A 25,429-nucleotide genomic window follows, 5' to 3' on the forward strand; every position below is an offset into this window, starting at 1 on the left:
AGAAAAAGGACCACACTCCCCCCACTTTCGATATATATATATATTTACAAAATTCCTAGATTTGCACTAATCCTAAATGACACAGAATGGTCGCTTATAGCACTTGGCCGCCTACTAGTGAGGCTACAACAATCAATTACCACCACAATAGTGCTATATAGCGCCCAGTTGTTATAATTGTCTTTCCTATCTCAAAACATCCATAGACACATTTCTCAAATATAAAACATTTATTAAAAAACACTTTTAAAACAAGTAGTTTTTCACACAGTAGTTTCTCAACAGAGGATTTTCTTTTATGTAGTGGATGTATACAAAATCCCGATGCGTTTCGTCTCACTACGAGACTACATCAGGGGTGCTTTATAAATATCTTTATTGATCTGTATAGGCCATTGGTTTCTCCTTATTTCAACAATGAATCATTTTCAGTATTGGTATTACCGGGACCACAATTCAGAATTTTTCAGAATTTTTTTCTCCAATGGACAGATAATTTTATGATCCTTAGAGAAAAAAAGATTCCTGGTATCACCAGCAGCAGTGTTCTCCTCTGTGTCCAATGTGAAAGTCTTTGGGGCTGCAGTCTGGGGTTGCAGTTTCTAGAGCACAGGCTGCCAAAATCTACATCTATTGTTATTCGCATCTTCAAACCTGATGACACCAAAACCTTACTCATCATCTCCCCCAAGACTACTGGATCCTCCTTCCTGCTCTCCCTACTGCTGCTCATCTCATTGTCCACTGTCACTGTGGGCCAGATGCACCAAGCTTCAAAAAGTAGAAGGAAATAGGAGCCGATTGGTTGGTACTCTAACTGTCATGCCTACAATGTCAGTTACGGGCTAATTGGATGGTTGTTTATCACTCTCCACTGTACCACTTTCTGAAGCTTGGTGCATCTAGCCCTGCGTGTTTAATGGGGCTCTGCAGTCAACACCTGGAACTCTGTCCGGTATTTGAACTCCTAGGAAGATGACGCTTACAGGCTTATTTTAGTACCATTTCAACTATCGTGTAAGTGTTTTTTAATTGGATTAAGTAAAGTTATTCCAAACAAACATTGCTATTTGTGCGCAGCCTTCCCTCCTTCGCATTACTACAGCTTGCCCACAAGAGAAGCCGCACTGCGATGTAGTGATGTCGCATCGCAGGATTTTTGCTTTGTGAAGCTTTTTAACCAAGCCTCTATATGCCCACATGTAACACTTTCCCAGAGACGTGGTCACAAACCATGGCGTAGCTCTACGGTGACATGAGTAGAGACTGGTCTATACCGTGATCGCTGGCGCGTCTGCAGTCTGTTATTGTGACATCAGGCGCCTCTCTAAATAATGCATGGGAAATGGCAGCTGAGAGGAGCGAAGGTTTTCACAGTCTTCCTGGCACTCAGCAGTGATTCACAGCCCCATGCAGCGCTGAGCTGGGAATACAGCGCTTCCACAATTATCTGCATATAAATAGCAGCTTCATTCTGTGCACCGGGCCAAAAGATGTTCTTCCATCTCCAGGAGATCTTGTGCCTGTCACGTACTGTAGCATTAATTCCTCCTCTTCATTTCCAGGCCTGTTACCGGCTTGTCCGTCTCTCCCGGTAGTGGAGCTGAATCCATCATTCTTCTCTCCCAGATCTTATTTTCTCCATTTATTCCCATTTTTTTTCCTTGTGCAATTAGTTTACCCTGAGAGGTCTGCACAATTCTGCTTCAATTCCCTGCTCTCATTTTCTCCTGGTCGCTGCAACTTTTCTGCAACCTCCTCGTCTCCGTCCTGTTCCCTCTCTTCCCCATCTCTCTGTGACAGAATGGGGACAGCCGACAGTTTCTCTAATGCCGGCAGCTCAAGGGAACTTGCGGGGAAGAAGAGAGTGGAAATAGAAATGTGTAGAGTTTTAATTAGATCTTACACTTAATATGCAAATGTGCGTGTCCTTCTCAGGTTGGGTAAAATGAGAGTTTTATTTAAATGTGCGGAGGGTTTAGGAGAGCTAATTAAGCGGCAGATAGGAGGCAGAATGTAAAACCTTGCAATCCTATAATGGCACGCATAGCTGTTCCGCAGACCTCTGCATCCTTATTCATGTGCGCTTCTAGGGGAAGATAAAGATTTATCGCTGAGGAAATGGGCCCACATTCTCTACAGGATCCTGGCTCTCGGAATAAAGGGCTATAAGTACAGATTGTCTCTGGCTGCATCGGAGGAGGAGGCTGCGCTGGATTACCGAGGGATAACTCAGCCATGTTGTCGGAGGAGGATGATAATACTACTAGGCTCTGCTTGGATCTCCTGTTAGCTGACCTTGCTGTGAAGTTACTTGGTCTAATTACTGAGATTAAATATGATGTTCCAATTAAAACCTACCACCAAGGGAGCTAGGGGAAAAGGTGTTAGTGAATCTTCACATGGAAGCAGCTCAAAGCCAAATCAAACCATTAAATCTCTGTCCCCAGCTGGGACCTCAGGGATACGTGTTGTATTCCACCTCCAACGCAGCCATGGATGTGCCAGGTTCTTACCAAGGAGACTCCTCACCCTGTCTAATCATTGTATCAGACACACAAAGTGAAGCCGCCCCTAGGGGGACCTTGCCTTGCAGCATGTCAGAAGCCTACCATCGTGTTGACTTCACTCTGTATAATAAAGGACCAGTAAATCTCATCCGTATCACGTGATTGTCAGCTTTAGCGCAAATAAACTGGAAAGCATGGGATTGGATACCAAGATGGTTGTATGGATAAGATCTTGGTTGCGGATAGGAGTGCAGTCACAGTAGGGTAATGTGACCAGTGGAGTACCCCAGGGATCTGCACTTGGACCAGTGCATTTTAATATCCTTATTGGTGACATTGCTAATGGTATTGAAGGGTGCGTATGCCTTCTTGCAGATGACACCAAGGTATGCAACAGGGTAGCCACACCAGGAGGGGTCAAACAAATGGCTGATGATCTACAGATAAAGGACCTCTCAGCCAGTGCCCCCGCTGGGGATTGCCGGAGGAGGGGTGCTCCATCTGACTGGGATGCGTGAGCGTCTGACACACATGCTCGTCCCAGCTTTCGAACCCTGCCTTTCTCCGCTTCAGAGAGGTGGTGGGGGCTGGCAGACCCCCGCTAGACGACAGCGGCTCCATTTGTAGGTAGATTAGAGGAATGCTCAGGAGCATGGCAACTACAGTTTAATGTCCAGAAATGCAAAATCATGATTCAGACCTGCGTATATTCGCTGCCCGCCCGAGCAGTTCTGTATAGGTCACTGGTGCGGCCTCATCTGGATACTGTGTCCAGTTTTGTATAGGTCATTGGTACGGCCTCATCTGGATACTGTGTCCAGTTCTGTGTAGGTCACTGGTGCAACCTCATCTAGATACTGTGTCCAGTTCTGTGTAGGTCACTGGTACAGCCGCTTTTAGCCGATTGTGTCCAGTTCTGTGTAGGTCACTGGTGCGACCTCATCTAAATACTGTGTCCAGTTCTGTGTAGGTCACTGGTGCGACCTCATCTAGATACTGTGTCCAGTTCTGTGTAGGTCACTGGTGCGACCTCATCTAGATACTGTGTCCAGTTCTGTGTAGGTCACTGGTGCGACCTCATCTAGATAAAGTACTGTGTCCAGTTCTGTGAAGGTCACTGGTACAGCCTCTTTTAGCCGATTGTGTCCAGTTCTGTGTAGGTCACTGGTACAGCCTCTTTTAGCAGATTGTGTCCAGTTCTGTGTAGGTCACTGGTACAGCCTGTTTTAACCTATTGTGTCCAGTTCTGCGTAGAACATTGGCATGTTCTCCATTAGAATATTGTGTCCAGTTCTGGAGGCCATATCTCCAGAAGGATGTAAATACATTAGAGACTGTCTAAAAAAATCTCAACATGTATAGTTAGTTAGTCACATATATTAAGGGTTTTACCAAGGTACAGGTGGGAAAAGTTCATCACAAGAAGAGTTGGGGGGGGGGGGGTGTTCAGGGGAATTCCGAGGGAACATTGCCTCACAGAAAGGGTAGGGGACACATGGAATAGCCTCCCATCAGAGGTGGTAGAGACAGTAGAACAGTGTAAAAATGCCTGAAATAGACATATGGATATCCACACAAAGAAATAAGGAACAAGTAGGGTTCCAGGTAACAATATGGTTAAATGGGGGGTGGTAGCAGACTAGATGAGCCGAATGGTTCTTATCTGCCATCACATTCTAGTTCTGACCAGAACTTTGTGGCTCCCAGAGCTAGGAACCTTCTGTAGTAACCATGGTGTTTGTAAATCACTTGGGTTTGGTTAATTGTGTCGAAACTCCCAAAATGTTGATGTATGCAAGGTCAACCAGGTATTGTAATCCATGTAGAAGTATGGAAAAGTTAATAAAAAAAAATAAAAAAAAATAAAACTCATGTCAACCATACACTGTGTCGACCCTGCCACAGAGCACAGGGAGGATCGTGGCAATGTATCCCAAGGAGCTGATGCCTGAGCCCATAGCATCAGGGGAGTATTACATAGTATTAGCAGGAAACGTGTATCTAATGGGGACACAACAGGCCTAGCACGGCCAACATTAGAGCATTCATGGATAATGTCCTCATGTGTATGATCAGCCTTCTGTGTATGCATCTCACCCCTGCATCTCATAGGGGCGGGCCTTATTGTTGTCATGACACTCTCACTCACGGTCCAACTTACATTTGCCAGAAAAGTGTTTCCACGTCACGATGGGATCGGGTCTGCCGGTGGCCAGGCAGTGGAGGATGACCGTGCTTCCTTCATTCACAGTAATGTTTGAAGAGATATTTAAGATTTGAGGAGGGACTGTAAGAGAAAGAACAAGGAGAAAATATGAATTCAATCAATACCAGTCACTTATTTATTAGTAATTTCGGTACTCTTTACCTAGAACGGCGCCCGTCGCGGGCATCGCGGGTACATTTATGCCTGCCCGCGACGCGACCGACGCGATGCCCGCGATTTTTCCATTGAAAACCATGTTAAACCTGAAAAATCGCGTCGGTCGCGTCGCGGCCGGCCATAAATGTACCCGCGATGCCCGCGACGCGATGCTCCCGATTTCCCATAGGAAGCAATGTTAAAAGCCGCGATGGACCCGATTTTAGTGTTAAATGCCTCAATCCACCCGATTTGGCCATAGAAATCAATGTTAAATGGGCCACAGAGCCCATTAACCCTTAAATGTCCCCCCAATTTTTGTACGCCACCCCACGATCCACGCCAACCCGAAGCGTGGCGAGCGCAGCGAGCCCGCGAGGGGCGGCGGTACGCGTCCTACGACCTTTTCATGCCCTACTATCCACGTCGGCGTGGAGTTGAGAATAGAATAGTGTGGCGAGCGCAGCGAGCCACCGAGCCCGAAGCGTGGCGAGCGCAGCGAGCCCCGCGAGGGGACGCGGATACCTTCACAGGTAAGCGCGTCCCCTCGCGGGCTTCACAGGTGTCCGTGGCCACGCGGACACCTGTGAAGCCCGCGAGGGGACGCGTATAACTGTGAAGGTATCCGCGTCCCCTCGCGGGGCTCGCTGCGCTCGCCACGCTTCGGGCTCGGTGGCTCGCTGCGCTCGCCACACTATTCTATTCTCAACTCCACGCCGACGTGGATAGTAGGGCATGAAAAGGTCGTAGGACGCGTACCGCCGCCCCTCGCGGGCTCGCTGCGCTCGCCACGCTTCGGGTTGGCGTGGATCGTGGGGTGGCGTACAAAAATTTGGGGGACATTTAAGGGTTAATTGGGGCTATTTGGGCTCTGTAGCCCATTTAACATTGATTCCTATGGGAAAATCGCGGCCATTGAGGCATTTAACGCTAAAATCGCGGTCAATCAGGCTTTTTAACATTGTTCTCTATGGGAAAATCGCGGTAATCGCGGGTACCCGATTTTGATGTACCCGCGATTTACCCGCGATGCCCGCGATTACCGCGATTTTACCCGCGATGCCCGCGATTTCAATCGTGGGTGCCGTTCTAGGTAAAGAGTACCGTAATTTCTTTAGAGCTGGCTACTCAACAGAGGTGCTCAGCGGTGCTCTATGACCCAGGGTTACGGTATGAAGGGTCAACAGTCAGTCAGTAGGTCAACATGGACAAAAGTTCAGCACAAGGCAGGGGGCGTGAGGCGGGGTCAGTGATAGTCAGGGAGCATGAGCATGCGTCTTGTTTCAGCGATAGGCAGGGGGCATGGGGCAGGGTCAGTGACAGGTAGTAGGGGATGTGAGGCGTGGTCTTTGCTACACAAAGAACATGAGCTGGGGAAACTGTCCACACAGTCAGTAAAACAGAGACTCCATACAGAGGAAATAATCTTTACTACATCAAGGTCATGAGATTGTGGATGGGGTCCCTGATACATACAGGAAATATGATGAGGGACAGAAGCCTGTATATTACAAACTCCTTGTGTCCTCTGCGTATTACAGACCCCAACATGAACATGTAACCTGTGTTTATTATAGTGATGTACTTGGTGGAAGGTCTCTGGACTCTTGCAATATATCCTTCCCCATACAGTGGCTGTGAGCGTGGGCTTTATGGTCTTGTTTGGTAGAATGGTAACAGTGGCTGTAGGCCTCGAGGCGGCCTCATATCCAATACGTGCATTTAGGCTAATGCAACTGGGTCACACCACTGTGCGTGCCCAGCTAAGCACAGCCCCTCATATTCTCTGGTTATATTGTACATGGTCTACAATATTACACTTTTCCCACTTTATCACTCTTGGCGGCTTGATAAATCTCCCCCCATAGGGTTAAACCGGCGTAGCCAGTGGCTGCATCTCCCCAGACAGGAGACTGACAGATTCATATACCTGAGTCACCCCCATCCAGTTTGGACTTTTAAATGAGCAGCATAATGTACTGACACAGCTAGAAAATGAAAGACCTCATCAATAAGATACTTTATTCTTTAATGGATGTTTCATAATGTAGAATGAGTTTATCAGCTCTGACCGTCTCACTGTGAAGTGATCAATATCAGATATAACAATGTACAGCAGACGCGGCTCTTGTTAATAGCCAGCTACGGGAACACGAACAACGCAGCTCGATAGTCGCCAAGTTCTGCTCTGTCATTAGGGTAAATAGCTGATATCACAATCTGCGCTATATGATAAACATGTCATTACATCTGATACCGGGCAATCGAACCTACTGTATGTTTCACAAACTGGAGTTTTTCTTTCACCATGAATAATAATAAAAATTAAAAAAACCTCTAATAAAGCTGGAAACATGTACTAGCGCGGGATGGCAGACCGGGGCTCTCCAGACATCTGGTGCAATGTTCAGCAAAACAGATATTTGCCGATTTCTGCAAAGGCCACAGCAGAATCTGGAGGCAGATGGCAAGCTTCACCCCCACGCAGAGAAGGTAAGCAGAAAATAGCTGTTAGCCGGCAACAGGTGCCCCCCGCCCACTGTTTGACAGGTGGGAGATTTGGCAAAAATCTGACGTTTCCAGGTGAATGCTGAATACCGTTTTGAACAGCATCAGAATCGGCCCTGGTGGAGTAGAGCCATAAAAGTGGTGACAAGCTGGGTCACGCAGCCACATTGCTACCCATGTGTACCCACAGTGAATGGCAGGGGTAAAATGACACAAAAATAGGCAATTTTAAAATAGATTTCCCTAGCCATGTTAAAGCGAAACAAAAAAAAAAAATCACATTGCCTATCTGTACCCAAAGCCTTCAGCATCCTTGTAACTTCTGTACAATACAGGCAGCATCTTAGTGACATCTGTACAATACAGACAGCATGCTAGTGACTTGTCTACAATACAGACAGCATCTTCATTTATGTACAATACAGACCACATCCTAGTGACTTCTGTACAATACAGGCAGCATCTTAGTGACTTGTGTACAATACATACAGCATCCTAGTGACTTGTGTACAATACAGACAGCATCCTAGTGACTTGTGTACAATACAGATAGCATCCTTGTAGCTTGTAACTAGGTTGTTGGATTTATGAAGCTAGTAGGAACCCTCCCCGCTAATGGCTGCTGTACATGTGCTCAGCAGACCGTGCATGCCCATGCAGTGCTCTGCAGTGTCCCATCAGAGAGGTGACCACTGCATCACACTGCGACACTTGCCCACTGATGTGACTCATAGGGTCAATGTTATCTAGGTCGACCATGAATGGTCGACATTGGCAAACGGTCAACTAAATCAATAGGTCAACGTGGGTAAGATCGACACATGAAAAGGTTGACATGAGTTTTCACTTTTTCTGTTGTCAATGTTGACATGGACCCCAAATTAGTGTGCGCTCGGCACACTTTACCGTCCCCGATTTTAGTCTACTCGGATCGGAAAGCATCATGAAAAAGTTAAAAGAAAAATCAAGAAAAACTCACGCTGTCTCCAGTCATTGCCATGCCGACTTATTGTTTGTGTTGACCATTTGTCATTGTCAACCTAGTACATGTCAACCTTTTAAGTCAACCTTGAGCCTGTCAACCATACATGGTCAACCTACTGACTGCTGATCTATTATTGGGATACCCTCGCCCGGTATTCTGGGAGATGACCCAGTATGTGTGCAAGTAACCTGGGTGTCGTGTTGTGTTGTAGGGCAGGTAACACATTGGGGCTAATTCAGCATGGCCTGCTAATGTGAGAATTCGCAGTGGACCGGCTTGAGAATGCCATCGTCCAGACAGAAAGAGAAGACGCCCCTTGCTAACTAGAGAATGAATAGAAAATGAATCGCTAATCACTCTCCATTCGCTAATCCATACGCAATTCCCGAAACGCCGAAGAGACTTTACCATCTGTGCAATGCGAGTAGCTCTGAGGCTTCCACTTATCTGTGACCAAGACAGGGTAGAAGTGGTCATCGCTGATGTCACAGACCCTCCTTATTAATGCCTGGGAACGCCTACGTTTTTAAACACACCCAAAAAACAGATGGTTTCCATCCCCAAACACCGTCATGCTGTCAGTCAACCTCTGGACACATTGTGTTTGATGATCCATACGTCAATATTTCCGCGCAAACCTTCGATAATCGCTCACTTTGCGGATAAGAATGAATTAGGCCCATTGTACAGAGACAGGAGGCAGTGTAATGTTGTGTAGGTATGGTAGGGGGGGACATATGTGCGTATGCGATGGCATATAGAAGGGAAGTAACCAGTACAGGCCTAGCCAACCACTATGTACCTGTCATGTGTTACTTGCGGCTTATAGGCAAAAATGAAGCCACTTACTGTATATTAGGGTATTACACAGCTTAATAATATACAGAAAATACTGTAACTAAAGTGTTTATGTGGAATCAAATATGACAGGAAGCCAGTGTGTGGTCGCGTCGGGTAGGGGAAACGCAAAATGCATGATGCCAAATCTGCTGACCAAACCTAATAACCATGGGCCTGATTCAGAGTTGATCACTGATGTGCGAATTCTCAATCCGTTCGATTATCGAATGACTACGAATGCGTACGGATCGTTGTGCACGAGCCAAAATATTAACACAAATAGTGAAAATATCTAATTGCAATCCCCTCACAATTTGACAGACAGGAAGTCAGCATTTGGGGTGGTAAGCTGCCCTCTTCTGGTGGTGTTAGATAATAATGCAGGTGTGCCCAGGTGATTTAAAAGAGGGAGTGATCAGCCTGCCTGTGTCGCAGAGCTGTGGAAGGGATCAGTATTACATACAGGGAGTGATCTGCGTATGGATGTGCGATAGGATAGCGGATAGTGATAGTGAGTGGTGGCTATCTACTTGCAGTCATCTGCAACAATGCAGCAAGCAAGTCTGAATTAGGCTCCATTTACAGAAAATAAAGAGTACCTGTTGTAGGTATACTGTTATACGCAGCCTGCCTGCTCCTACCTCACACAATGGCAGGCGGTCCCTCCCTAAGCCGCCCTACTCTGGCTCCGTACAGCAGGAATGGATGAGGCGGCAATTATTTGCCAAACCTGCTACTGAAATTAAAAAGACGAACTGTGAATGAGGGGGCTGGGGGGCTGTGTATGTCATCACTCTTTGGGTATAGCAATCAGCTCCCGGACACCAATCTACAGTGTGAACACCGTAATAATGACACTAATTAGCTGGGCACAAAGCCGCAGGTGAGAGTAGTAATGAGGATCAGTTAACCCTTCCTTATGTTAGCCGCCCGCATTATTAGTATACAGTGTGACGGAATCGGTACATCTGTCAGAATGAACTTAGGTCTACAGTCATTAGGTCGACCCCACTAGGTCGACTGGCACGAAGGTCGACATGGGCCAAGGTCGACATGACTTAAGGTCGAATTTGCATAAAGGTCGACATGAGGAGGGTCGACTGGTCATAAGGTCGACATGGGTTTTTCACTGTTTTTTAATCCGAATGTCGACACATCGAGAATCGGACCCTCGCATTGCTCGCTTTGCTCGCAATGCTTCGGGCACGGTGCCTCGCTGCGCTCGGCATACTATTTTATTCTCCCACCACGCCCTAGTGGATGGTAGGGCATGAAATACCGCCTGTCGGCACATGTCGGCTCAAAAAACAGTGAAAAACCCATGTCGACCTTATGACCAGTCGACCTTCCTCATGTCGACCTTTATGCAAATTCGACCTTAAGTCATGTCGACATTGGCCCATGTCGACCTTAAGTCAGGTCGACCTTCCTGCCAGTCGACCTAGTGGGGTCGACCTAATGACTGTAGACCTAAGTTCATTCTAATAGATGACCGCTTCCCAGTGTGACGGTAACCTCATATTGCAGTTATCCTTGTGTGATATAAATTCCTAGTCATGATGTTATATTGTGTGTGGTACCTACTGTATGTTCCTCAGCTGCTGTCACTGCACCTTGAGCCCTGCTTTAGCACCAAGTACGCACCCTCAGCCCCTGTTCCAGCACAAAGAGGGCACCAGTAGCCTATGCACCAAGAGCACACCATCAGCTGGGCCGACAGCTGCCATAGCTGGGCCGACACTTCTTTGCAGTGCTGGTGCAGAGTGATGCAGTAGTACTGTAGGTGCTGCAGTGTGACGGTACTACTGTAGGTGCTGCTGTGTGATGGCACGGCTCTAGGTACTGCTGTGTGATGGTACAGCTGTAGGTGCTGCTGTGTGATGGCATGGCTCTAGGTGCTGCTGTGTGATGGTACAGCTGTAGGTGCTGCTGTGTGATGGCATGGCTCTAGGTGCTGCTGTGTGATGGTACAGCTGTAGGTGCTGCTGTGTGATGGCATGGCTCTAGGTGCTGCTGTGTGACGGTACAGCTGTAGGTGCTGCTGTCTGATGGTATGGCTGCAGGTGCTGCTGTGTGACGGTACAGCTGTAGGTGCTGCTGTGTAATGTATCCATGTACATATAGCCTCATTTCATTTTAAACAGCCCTTCTAGGTGGGACCGCACATCATTTTTGTGACTTTTTTCCATTAAATGGTAACTTATTTGCAAAACTGTGACTGTCGCTGTATCTGCATAAGAATGTAACATTATTGTTTTCCGTGAAAACCATGTAATCTAGCATTTCGTATACAGATACAGCGGCAGTCACACACTGAATACATAATTTGAATCAGCAGGAGCTGCTTGTTCATCCTTTTCGCTCTGTATTGCAAATAAGAATCTTTTTAACAGAAAAAGTTGCAAGAAAGGTGCCTGGCACTACAAAGTAATGCGACTTGTATTGCATGGAGCATAGATGTATGTTGACATATCAATATTTTCTGTATTATTATTTCCCATGCTGGAAGGTTCCACTATGCAGTAAATTACATTTACTGTATGAAAACTACAGGTAGTTTAGGATTCATTAAAATAATGAAGGCAACACTTGTTTTAACCTTTAACACGGTTGGTACGTGGTACAATACTTAAATTATTTCTTTAGTGTTTTTGGAGGTCCCACCAAGATCTTTCCACCACATACCATGAATAAGGATGGGACTTGAGATGACCAGAGATGTTACAAATATTGGTCATTGCAAAATATTAATTAAGTTCAGCATTTCTATAGCCCTGGTCTATCGTTTGCCATCTACATTTTGTATGACATTTGAGCGTTTCTGATAATTCTGTCGATCTGCCATTGCTGCAAGAGTAAGTTTAACTTTCACATGCGCAGATGATCTCTGCCATAGCGATTCCTAAAAACACGTATTTCACCTTTATTAGGGTCAGGATAGGAATTTGCGTATGTGGGAGGCACAGCGGACACGTGTTCTGCAATGAGCACACATAAGAAAGTTGGAGCGTTTCTGCCATATTTATAGTTGATTTTTATGGGACAAGTAACATTTTTTTATAATCGGAGATTTGTCTACGAGATCTGAGTGCTGGAACTCATCGCAAGGTAAGCATGTGATAGATCCATACATCAGGAAGACCTGCATACGACCTGGTCATGGAACGGTTGCTTAAAAACACATACAATTGCTCGTTCAACCGAATGAGAGCTGACGTATAAGATAAGTTCGACCTCACAAGACCGTGCATCATGCGAACGTGTGCACACACAATCCGTCACACGACCAGTCGACATTGGACGTTTGTGTCCAATGTCATTCTGGTGTATGGGGGCCTTAACAAGAAGGATATTCAATGTGGCTAGATGAAACTGCGACCAAACATGCAGATCCTATTCTCTCTGTTGCAGAGCACCAACAAGAGGTTAAGATCTAAAACTACCAGTTATCGTTGATTTATGTAGTCAAATGATTCTCTGCCAAGACTTTGCTTATTATCAAGAAATGTATTGGAGAATCCAAGGTTCAAAACGTAACAACAAATATTAAATGTTCATCTCCTGCTAGTTTATATATATATCTACACACATACATACAGGTGCCGATTGAAGTCAAGGCTAAATAATTACTTTATGCTGATTTCCCCCCGATATACAGTATGTTTGTCTTCTCCCGCTGCAGAGCGCGCGCTTGTCCTTCAGAGCTATTCTTCGTGCTGGAGCTGTTACTACAGACATTATGTTTCTCATCTTTAAGGAGAATATGAACATTGTCATTACAGAGGTTGCCCATAGCAACTAATTACGTTCTATCTGTCCTTTATCTAGTACAAACTATAAAAATGACAGATTTGCCGGTTGCTATGGGCAGTTTTGCCAGTTTATCTCGCCGTCCCCACCTAACAGCGTAGGGACGCAGTGGGCGGATTGTTCTGAGAAAGGAATCTGCAGATGTCGCAGTGTTTCACATCATCTTTACCATGCTGTATATGGCTGTGATGGTTGATGTATATATGTTTGGGGATGCAGTCATGGGATCTGCATGTGCAGATCTCAGTCTGCGAGATCACTAGTGGGGCAGATATTTAGCCTGGACAAGCGATAAAGTGGAAGGCAATAATCAGCCCCCAACTGTCACGTTACAGGCTGGATTTTAAAAATGTCACTTATGAGCTGTTTGGCTGCTGCATTATCACCTTCCACTTTATCACTTCTCCAGGCTTATTACATTCTTCCCCAGTAGTGTCCTCTAAGCCAGTGGTTCTCATTGTTGGTCCTCAAGGACCCCCAAAAGTTAATGTTTTCCTGGTCACGCTGCAGGTGCACAGGTCCAGCCATTATTCACTGACACATTTGAAATGATCAACAGGTGGAGCGAATTACTTCACTTGCGATTCTGTGTGCAGACCTGGAAAACACGGACTGTTGGGGGTCCTTGAGGACCGAGGTTGAGAACCACCGCTCTAAGCCGCAGCATGTAAGTCAGGTTTTGGGGTAGGGAAGAACATCGGAAGCCCACCATCAAATCATTCAATGCAATGTCCATCCCTAGTTTAGGGGCGGGGAAGGGACAGCAGCGAACAGAGTTTGCAAAAACGACAAAACACACTGTCTGCATCTCTGGACGCACTGACCCCCGGTGCATGAAGACACAATGGCCACCTCTACTGTAACTTCTTGGCATAGGAAGGGGGGAGTGTGTAGTAGAGTAACAGGAATGCTGTACTGCTAGACATGGTAAGGAAGGGAGGTTACTGGACTCCGGAACATGGTACAGGGATTGCAGGAGGGATCCAATGGGATGATTACGTACAGTGTTATTCAAGGTGCACTGTGTATTTATAGCAGTCATTTATGTGATAACAAAGTTACTTCCATAATTATGTTAAGTTTTAAGGAATGAATGTCTTCATACAAATAGGGAAATTTGATAAAATGTATAAAGATTCCCTTAATGTATGTAAAATAGGAGGCAATATTGTAGCATAAGAATTGTATATGTTGTACTCACTATTCAGCATAACATTGGCTTAATTATGCAGGTGATGGTGTATGCAGTAGAGGTGTGCATTGTTACTGGTGTTGGTGTATGCTATAGAGGAGCGCACGGTTACAGATGTCGGTGTATGCAGTAGTGGTGTGTGCACGGTTATGGGTGTCGGTGTATGCAGTAGTGGTGTGTGCACGGTTATGGGTGTCGGTGTATGCAGTAGTGGTGTGTGCGCGGTTATGGGTGTCGGTGTATGCATTAGTGGTGTGTGCGCGGTTATGGGTGTCGGCGTATACTGTAGAGAAGAACACGGTTACGGGTATCTGTGCATGCGGTAGAGGTGTGCACGGATACGGGTGTCAGTGTATGCGGTAGAGGTGTGCGTGGTTACTGGTGTTGGTGTATGCAGTAGAGGAGTGTACAGTTATGGGTGGAGATGTATGCAGTAGAGGTGTGCACGGTTACTGGTGTCGGTGTATTCTGTAAAACAGCGCACGGTTACGGGTGTCAGTGTATGCAGTAGAGGTGTGCACGGTGGCGGTGTATGCAGTAGAGGTGTGCACGGTTACTGGAGTCGGTGTATACAGTAGAGGTATGCACGGTTACTGGTGTCGGTGTACACAGTAGAGGTGTGCACGGTTACAGGTGGCGGTGTATGCAGTAGAGGTGTGCACTGTTACGGGTGGCAGTAAATGCGGTAGAGCTGTGCACAATTACGAGTGTCTGTAAATGTGGTAGAGGTGTGCATGGTTACGGGTGGCAGTGTATTTGGTAGAGGTGCGCACATGTAAGGATGTTGATGTATGCGGTAGAGGTGTGCATGATTACGGGTGGCAGTGTATTGGGTAGAGGTGCGTACATGTAAGGATGTTGATGTATTCGGTAGAGGTGTGCATGGTTACGGGTGGTGGTGTATGCAGTAGAGGAGTACACGGATACGGGTGTCAGTGTATGTGGTAGAGGAGTGCACAGTTATCAGTTTCTGCGGTAGAAGTATGCATGGTTACAGGTGTCTGTGTATGCGGTAGAGGAGTGCATGGTTACTGGAGTCGGTGTATGCAGTAGAGGAGTGCACGGTTACTGGTGTCGGTGTATGTGGTAGAGGTGTGCACCGTTACGGGTGGCGGTGTATGCAGTAGAGGTGTGCACAGTTACGGGTGGCAGTAAATGCGGTAGAGGTGTGCACAATTACGAGTGTCTGTAAATGTGGTAGAGAAGTGCATGGTTACGGGTGGCGGTGTATTCGGTAGAGGTGCGCACATGTAAGGATGTTGATGTATGCAGTAGAGGTGTGCATGGTTACGGGTGGCAGTGTATTTGGTAGAGGTGCGCACATGTAAGGATGTTGATGTATGCGGTAGAGGTGTGCATGGTTACGGGTGGTGGTGTATGTGGTAGAGGAGTACATGGTTACTGGTGTCAGTGTATGTGGTAGAGGAGTGCACAGTTATCGGTTTATGAGGTAGAAGTATGCATGGTTACAGGTGTCGGTGTATGCGGTAGAGGAGTGCATGGTTACGGGTGTCGGTGTATGCGGTAGAGGAGTGCATGGTTACAGGTGTCGGTGTATGCGGTAGAGGAGTGCATGGTTACCGGTGTCGGTGTATGCGGTAGAGGAATGCATGGTTACGGGTGTTGGTTTATGTGGTGGAGGAGTGCATGGTTACAGGTGTCGGTGTATGCGGTAGAGGAGTGCATGGTTACAGGTGTCGGTGTATGCGGTAGAGGAGTGCATGGTTACAGGTGTCGGTGTATGCGGTAGAGGAGTGCATGGTTACAGGTGTCGGTGTATGCGGTAGAGGAGTGCATGGTTACAGGTGTCGGTGTATGCGGTAGAGAAGTGCACAGTTATCGGTTTATGAGGTAGAAGTATGCATGGTTACAGGTGTCGGTGTATGCGGTAGAGGAGTGCATGGTTACAGGTGTCGGTGTATGCGGTAGAGGAGTGCATGGTTACAGGTGTCGGTGTATGCGGTAGAGGAGTGCATGGTTACTGGTGTCAGTGTATGTGGTAGAGGAGTGCACAGTTATCGGTTTATGAGGTAGAAGTATGCATGGTTACAGGTGTCGGTGTATGCGGTAGAGGAGTGCATGGTTACGGGTGTTGGTGTATGTGGTAGAGGAGTGCATGGTTACAGGTGTCGGTGTATGCGGTAGAGGAGTGCATGGTTACAGGTGTCGGTGTATGCGGTAGAGGAGTGCATGGTTACCGGTGTCGGTGTATGCGGTAGAGGAATGCATGGTTACAGGTGTCGGTGTATGTGGTAGAGGAGTGCATGGTTACAGGTGTCGGTGTATGCGGTAGAGGAGTGCATGGTTACGGGTGTTGATTTATGTGGTGGAGGAGTGCATGGTTACCGGTGTCGTTGTATGCGGTAGAGGAATGCATGGTTACGGGTGTTGGTGTATGTGGTAGAGGAGTGCATGGTTACAGGTGTCGGTGTATGCGGTAGAGGAGTGCATGGTTACAGGTGTCGGTGTATGCGGTAGAGGAGTGCATGGTTACCGGTGTCGGTGTATGCGGTAGAGGAATGCATGGTTACGGGTGTCGGTGTATGTGGTAGAGGAGTGCATGGTTACAGGTGTCGGTGTATGCGGTAGAGGAGTGCATGGTTACGGGTGTTGATTTATGTGGTGGAGGAGTGCATGGTTACCGGTGTCGTTGTATGCGGTAGAGGAATGCATGGTTACGGGTGTTGGTTTATGTGGTGGAGGAGTGCATGGTTACAGGTGTCGGTGCATGCAGTAAAATGTGCTTCATATAACAGGGAAATGTGATTTAGAGTTAATTTCTCTGGTAGCCGGTAGCCATACTGTGCATTGTTAAAAAAATATATAAATGTTTGAATACAGTAGTTGTGTATACATGTATTATGTTGCCGTGATTGTGTCCTTTCATATCAAATTCCTCCTGATTTTCTCTATAGCATTGTACTATGTGCATAGATGTGCACCAGGCTCTGCAGGGTACAATAAGCACTGGTAAAGTCTTTCCCTATGTAATACATGACATTTAGTATGATTTAAAACAAATGTAATTAATATAATATAATTTAAGCCATTATTATATATATATATATATATATATATAACCAGAGCAGAAAGCATGGTACCTATATAATATAACCACTGTACACTAGAATGTCACGTATATATAGGACCAGAGCAGAAGGCATGGTACCTATAATAACCACCGTACACTAGAATGTCACATTTATATAGGACCAGAGCGGAAGGCAGGGTTCCTATATAATATAACCACTGTACACTAGAATGTCACATATATATATATAGGACCAGAGCGGAAGGCAGGGTTCCTATATAATATAACCACTGTACACTAGAATGTCACATATATATATATATAGGACCAGAGCGGAAGGCAGGGTTCCTATATAATATAACCACTGTACACTAGAATGTCACATATATATATATAGGACCAGAGCGGAAGGCAGGGTACCTATATAATAACCACCGTACACTAGAAAGCTGATATAGGGCACTATATTTGTGGAGTCTATATGTTCTCACCATTTTGTCAATGGGTTTACTCTGGGTGCTCTGGTTTTAGCCCACAATCCAAAAATATTGCCTACTCCTATTTTCTGGTGATGTTGCAGTTCTTCCCCTGCCGACACTGGACTATGGATAGGTGAGTCCAGAAGAATTGGGTGCAGGCTCTGTCATGTGAGTCCCCATGGACCACCCACACACACACACACACACACACACACACACACACACACACACACACACAGTGCACCCATAGATAGATATGCCATTGTATAGATACGCCATTGGCGGAAGGGTCAGTGTCTTCTCTACTTCAGTGACCAAGATGTTAATGCATCTCATACCCCATTCACACCAGAAATGCAGGGACAAACCCGGGAATTCAGTTCCCGGGACAAGCAGGGACATTCCCGGGTTTGGACCCATTCACACCAGAAATGTCCCTGCATTTTCTGGTGTGAGAAGGGGGCGGGAAGGAGGCCGGCAGGAGCTGGGGAGGAGGCGGGCAGGCGGCGGAGGTGGGGAGAATACTCACCCCGGTTGCTAATCCTCCGTGCAGGCCAGGGATCCACGCAGGCGGCGGCGCAAATGACGGGACAGGCTGCGGATGAAGATGACGCAGCTCTCCGGTGTCCTCACTGCCACCGGAGAGCTGCGTCATCATCATCCACCTGCTGTCCCGTCATTTGCGCCTGCCGCCTGCGTGGATTCCCGTCCAGACAGCACACTGAGGACACGGCAACCCGGGTAAGTATACCCTGTACCTTTCACACCAGCCAGGTCCCCGGGTTGAACCAGGAACAACCCTGGTACCTAGCCGGTTTGAAATTTGCCCGGGATTTTGTCGCGGGAACCATTCACATCAGCGCTAGTACCGGGTTGTTCCCGGATTCAACCGGGGAATTTAGGCTGGTGTGAATGGGGTATCAGTGTTATTGATTCCTGATTGCCCCCCCCCACACACACAAAGTACCAACCAATCAGCCCCTGTCATTTTTCAAACACTGCCTGTAATATTACAATTAGAAGTTTTGAAAAATCAGGAAGCAGCAGCAGGCCCCATTCCTACACACAGATAGGAGCTGCTGGTGGCCCCCACTCCCTATAACCTCCCCCAAATGTTCCCTGACTGTCAATCACTTTGCCACTGCTGTTGCATGACCGTTGCGGCACACGTGCAGTGCGACATACATATGTGTGGACTGCCGACATTGAAAGACATGATGACAGCTACTAAAGGATTCACAGATATATTCTAAGCAGCTGATTATCACTAGTATATTTGTCTCCGGGCTACTGTGTACACACGGGCAATAATCTCTGGCAATATGCTCCTCTGACCAGCGACATCCCCAGCCTCTTCTCCCGGCAGTGTGTCATTTTCATCAGCAAAACGGGACACTGAGTAATATGATTGCTGAGCAATATATTACTAGCAATAGATTGCCAGCGATCATATTGCTCCGTGTGTACACAGCTTTACGTGTCACACTAGGAGTCCCCCAGCTGTACAGCGTCCTATAAATAAGTGCTATGAAATGCAACATTCCAGGAAATGTAGAAGCAGGTGTAAGCTTGTGGCCCATGATGGAAAAGAGATTGCAATTCTAACAGGTGCGGTGTGATGAAGCTGGGAAGATTATAACCCATCCTCTCATCTGCTTTGCAATGGGGAATGTAATTCCAGTCCTCCTCCCAGGTCTGATAGCGCTCCGGGCAGTGTTGGAGCAGCGAGAAATGAGGGATTTATGGAAGGGATCAAAGGACAACCCTGCAAATCTGCAATTAGGCACAAAGTGAATTATCGGAGCAGACATGGCTACAGCACAGGAGAAGGAGGACTGTCTGAGACACCACAGCCCGACGGGTAACATGGCCTGGCTATGGCGGATTGGTCAGCCAGTTCTATATGACTGACAGATTTGAGCTCTGTGCATTGCTGTTTAGATAAAGTATAATGCGCCAGAGTCAGTTGTAATCTTGCAAAACTTTGTCAAGGCATAATGAATGCTTTATGGAGAATATACCACAGTCACTGTGAAGAGCACTGCTATACAGAAACATACACACAGAGACACAATGACTGCTCTATGGGGAATATACCACAGTCACTGTGATGAGCACTGCTATACAGCAACATACACACACACACACACACATAATGACTGCTTTATGGAGAATATACCACAGTCACTGTGAAGAGCACTGCTATACAGAAACATACACACAGAGACACAATGACTGCTCTATGGGGAATATACCACAGTCACTGTGATGAGCACTGCTATACAGAAACGTACACAGACATAATGACTGCTCTATGGAGAATATACCTCAGTCACTGTGAGGATAACTGCTATACAGCAACATACACACACACACACACACACACACACACACACATAATGACTGCTTTATGGAGAATATACCACAGTCACTGTGAGGAGCACTGCTATACAGAAACATACACACAGAGACACAATGACTGCTCTATGGGGAATATACCACAGTCACTGTGATGAGCACTGCTATACAGCAACGTACACACACAGACATAATGACTGCTCTATGGTCACTGTGAGGATAACTGCTATACAGCAACAGACACAATGACTGCTCTATGGGGAATATACCACAGTCACTGTGAGGAGCACTGCTATACAGCAACGTACACACAGACACATAATGACTGCTCTATGAGGAATATCACACAGTCACTATGAAAAGCACTGCTATATATCACTGCATACAGAGACCTAATCACTGCTGTATGGGGAACATCCAACAGTCATTGTGTGGAGCATTGTTATATAGCACCATATACACAAAGACATAATCAGTGCTCTATGGATAAAATCACACAGTCACTGAGTAGCACTGCTATACAACACTGTATACAGAGGGAAGCGGTACATCTGTCAGAATGAACTTAGGTCTACAGTCATTAGGTCGACCCCACTAGGTCGACTGGCAGGAAGGTCGACCTGACTTAAGGTCGACATGGGCCAAGGTCGACATGACTTAAGGTCGAATTTGCATAAAGGTAGACATGAGGAAGGTCGACTGGTCATAAGGTCGACATGGGTTTTTCACTGTTTTTTATCCGAATGTCGACATGGACACAGTTGGCAATGAGAATCGGACCCTCGCATCGCTCGCAATGCTTCGGGCACACTATTTTATTCTCCCACCACGCCCTAGTGGATGGTAGGGCATGGAATACCGCCTGTCGGCACATGTTGGCTCAAAAAACAGTGAAAAACTCCATGTCGACCTTGTGAATGTCGACATAGACAATGTCGAACTAATGACCTTGTCGAACTAATAACCTTTCGAACTAGAATCATGTCGACCTTTTCCCATGTCGACCTAGAGTCATGTCGACCTTTTAGCATGTCGACCTAATGGATTCGACCTAATGACTGTCGACCATAATGCAGTAGACCAAATGACCGCATCCCATTGCTCTATGGGGAATATACCACAGTCACTGTGAGCGACATACACAAAGAGAGATATACACAGAAACATAATGACTGCTCTATGGGGAATATACCACAACCGCTATGAGAAACACTGCTAGACAGTGACATATACCCAGAGACATAGGGTGGGATGCACTAAAGCAACTGGGTTTTTACCACTTTTTGGTATTAACTAAAACCTGCACGCCAGGTTACTGAAAGGGGGTATTGTCAGCTTAAGCCTATGGGCCTCTTACCGCGACCCAAGCTGCTTCCCCTTCACCTGTGTCTGGGCAGTGGCTTCCCCTTTCAGGTCCAGGGAGGAGATCACCGCAGCACCAGTCGGGGACAGCAGGAGGGGGGCGCCGGCTGCTTCGCAAGGGGCAGCTCTTATCGCAAGAGCTGCCCTTTGCGATACTAATCACATTTGCTAGTGTATATGTATTAGAGCATATGCGATTAGAATCGATGCAGTAGCTGACGGAGGGGGCCAGCTCTAGACCCAACTCAGACTGGTGTCCCTACTCAGCTTATTGACGGATAAGCTAATCTCCAAGTGGCAGTTGTTCCCGGCTTACCCGTTTCCACTTCACTGCGAGCCGGGTTGAACTACTGTACAATATCCCTATTGCTGCACATTCACCTGCAATAACGTGGCATATAAGTTTAGCATTATTTTATATTTATGTTGTTTTTTCTTTCTTATTCCTGTTTTGCAGAGGGGGAGCAGGAAAGTGAAGGTCAGAAGGGGGCAGGTAAGTGCTGGTCAAAGTTGCACACAGATATACAAGTGTTGCAAATCAAATAAATAAATAAAGCAAATCAAATAAATCAGTCATGCCAGGTACATAAATGCCCCCCCCCCCCCCCCCCCCAGCGTCGGACACTAAGAAATACATAGGGCGGTATTCAATGAGGCTGATTCGCCAGGTTTTTATGGCGATTTTGTGCTGTAAGGCGAATTTCAGACTAAAACGGTGAGTCATCCTATTCAATGACCAGACGGCGAATACATTTCAAGGTTTTTTTCGCCATGATTCACCGAGTAGCAATCGCTATCTTTTTTTTTTTTTTACACTGACCAGCCAGCAGGGGGCGCCGGAGCCGATCCGCTCATTAGATATTCATATATTCACTTCACCTGATCATTACATATTCATGATCGGGTGTAGTGAATATGCCCGGTCCCCTGCTGGCACCCCCGGGGGGCAGCCTGTGCTGCCTGGCACCCGGGGAGCCCACCTCCCCCCCACAAACGTTCTGGGGCAGGCAGGGAGACTTCCATCTCCCTGCCTGTCACCGTCCTCAGGCTCCCTGCGGCGTTTGCCGCAGGAGCTCATAATCGCCGGTCAGAGGCAGCGAGCCCCTGACTCGTTGAATACCGGAGCCGGCGAGGCTCCGGAACGAGGCGACCCATGGCGAATGTGCAGCGAATCCTAAACAGGATTCGCTGCACGTCGCCGGTATTCACATTGAATACCGCCCATAGTCTAGAAGGTGTGAGAATAAAGAAAAGTTAAAGGTGGGATAAGATCGTAACAGTTTACATCATAATTGTAAGGACACGCAGGTGACACAAAGACAGTGCGTGTAACACAAATGTACCAGTCGGGAGGGGTGAGGGTGTATTAGTGTGGGTAGTAAAGGTGGGAGTAGGGGAGGTGTGAGGGTGTATTAGTGTGGGTAGTACAGGTGGGAATAGGGGAGGTGTGAGGGTGTATTAGTGTGGGAAGTACAGGTGGGAGTAGGGGAGGTGTGAGGGTGTATTAGTGTGGGTAGTATAGGAGGGAGTAGGGGAGGTGTGAGGGTGTATTAGTGTGGGTAGTATAGGTGGGAGTAGGGGAGGTGTGAGGGTGTATTAGTGTGGTTAGTACAGGTGGGAGTAGGGGAGGTGTATTAGTGATTAGTGTGGGTAGTACAGGTGGGAGTAGGGGAGGTGTGAGGGTGTATTAGTGTGGGTAGTACAGGTGGGAGTAGGGGAGGTGTATTAGTGATTAGTGTGGGTAGTATAGGAGGGAGTAGGGGAGGTGTATTAGTGACTAGTGTGGGTAGTACAGGTGGCAGTAGGGTAGGTGTGAGGGTGTATTAGTGTGGGTAGTACAGGTGGGAGTAGGGGAGGTGTATTAGTGATTAGTGTGGGTAGTATAGGAGGGAGCAGGGGAGGTGTATTAGTGATTAGTGTGGGTAGTACAGGTGGGAGTAGGGGAGGTGTATTAGTGATTAGTGTGGGTAGTACAGGTGGGAGTAGGGGAGGTGTATTAGTGATTAGTGTGGGTAGTATAGGAGGGAGTAGGGGAGGTGTGAGGGTGTATTAGTGTGGGTAGTACAGGTGGGAGTAGGGGAGGTGTGAAGGTGTATTAGTGTGGGTAGTATAGGAGGGAGTAGGGGAGGTGTATTAGTGATTAGTGTGGGTAGTACAGGTGGGAGTAGGGGAGGTGGGAGGGTGTATTAGTTCGGTAGTATAGGTGGGAGTAGGGGAGGTGTGAGGGTGTATTAGTGTGGGTAGTACAGGTGGGAGTAGGGGAGGTGTGAGGGTGTATTAGTGTGCGTAGTACAGGTGGGAGTAGGGGAGGTGTATTAGTGATTAGTGTGGGTAGTACAGGGGGGAATAGGGAGGTGTATTAGTGATTAGTGTGGGTAGTATAGGAGGGAGTAGGGGAGGTGTATTAGTGAGTAGTACAGGTGGGAGTAGGGGAGGTGTATTAGTGATTAGTGTGGGTAGTATAGGAGGGAGTAGGGGAGGTGTGAGGGTGTATTAGTGTGGGTAGTACAGGTGGGAGTAGGGGAGGTGTGAGGGTGTATTAGTGTGGGTAGTATAGGAGGGAGTAGGGGAGGTGTATTAGTGATTAGTGTGGGTAGTACAGGTGGGAGTAGGGGAGGTGTATTAGTGATTAGTGTGGGTAGTACAGGTGGGAGTAGGGGAGGTGTATTAGTGATTAGTGTGGGTAGTACAGGTGGGAGTAGGGGAGGTGTATTAGTGATTAGTGTGGGTAGTATAGGAGGGAGTAGGGGAGGTGTATTAGTGATTAGTGTAGGTAGTACAGGTGGGAGTAGGGGAGGTGTATTAGTGATTAGTGTGGGTAGTATAGGAGGGAGTAGGGGAGGTGTGAGGGTGTATTAGTGTGGGTAGTACAGGTGGGAGTAGGGGAGGTGTGAGGGTGTATTAGTGTGGGTAGTACAGGTGGGAGTAGGGGAGGTGTATTAGTGATTAGTGTGGGTAGTACAGGTGGGAGTAGGGGAGGTGTATTAGTGATTAGTGTGGGTAGTACAGGTGGGAGTAGGGGAGGTGTATTAGTGATTAGTGTGGGTAGTACAGGTGGGAGTAGGGGAGGTGTATTAGTGATTAGTGTGGGTAGTACAGGTGGGAGTAGGGGAGGTGTATTAGTGATTAGTGTGGGTAGTATAGGAGGGAGTAGGGGAGGTGTGAGGGTGTATTAGTGTGGGTAGTACAGGTGGGAGTAGGGAGGTGTGAAGGTGTATTAGTGTGGGTAGTATAGGAGGGAGTAGGGGAGGTGTATTAGTGATTAGTGTGGGTAGTACAGGTGGGAGTAGGGGACGTGGCAGGGTGTATTAGTTTGGGTAGTATAGGTGGGAGTAGGGGAGGTGTGAGGGTGTATTAGTGTGGGTAGTACAGGTGGAGTAGGGGAGGTGTGAGGGTGTATTAGTGTGCGTAGTACAGGTGGGAGTAGGGGAGGTGTATTAGTGATTAGTGTGGGTAGTACAGGGGGGAATAGGGGAGGTGTATTAGTGATTAGTGTGGGTAGTATAGGAGGGAGTAGGGAGGTGTATTAGTGAGTAGTGTGGGTAGTACAGGTGGGAGTAGGGGAGGTGTATTAGTGATTAGTGTGGGTAGTACAGGAGGGTGTAGGGGAGGTGTAGTATGATTAGTGTGGGTAGTACAGGTGGGAGTAGGGGAGGTGTGATAGTGATTAGTGTGGGTAGTATAGGAGGGAGTAGGGGAGGTGTATTAGTGATTAGTGTGGGTAGTACAGGTGGGAGTAGGGGAGGTGTATTAGTGATTAGTGTAGGTAGTACAGGTGGGAGTAGGGGAGGTGTATTAGTGATTAGTGTGGGTAGTACAGGTGGGAGTAGGGGAGGTGTATTGTGTTGAGTGGGTAGTACAGGGGTAGGGGAGTGTTATTTAGTGTGGGTAGTACAGGTGGGAGTAGGGGAGGTGTAGTAGTGATTATGTGTGGGTAGTACAGGTGGGAGTAGGGGTATTGTAGTGGTGGGAGTAGGGGAACGCGAGGGTCG

At 47.2% G+C, this 25,429-nt stretch overlaps 1 protein-coding gene across 4 annotated transcripts in view; it reads right to left on the reverse strand.

The window, feature by feature from the left end:
* Window positions 1-25,429, reverse strand: part of LOC146042715 (opioid-binding protein/cell adhesion molecule homolog) — a 503,537-nt gene that overhangs the window by 11,298 nt on the left and 466,810 nt on the right. For all 4 annotated transcript variants that reach the window (XM_083162896.1, XM_083162895.1, XM_083162894.1 and 1 more), the window contains one exon: window positions 4,672-4,797. In XM_083162896.1, coding sequence (XP_083019022.1) covers window positions 4,672-4,797 — 126 coding nt within the window. The remainder of the gene's footprint in view (window positions 1-4,671; window positions 4,798-25,429) is intronic.

This window comes from Crinia signifera, chromosome 19 (assembly GCF_055691185.1).
Source record: "Crinia signifera chromosome 19, ASM5569118v1, whole genome shotgun sequence".
Classification (NCBI taxonomy): domain Eukaryota; kingdom Metazoa; phylum Chordata; class Amphibia; order Anura; family Myobatrachidae; genus Crinia; species Crinia signifera.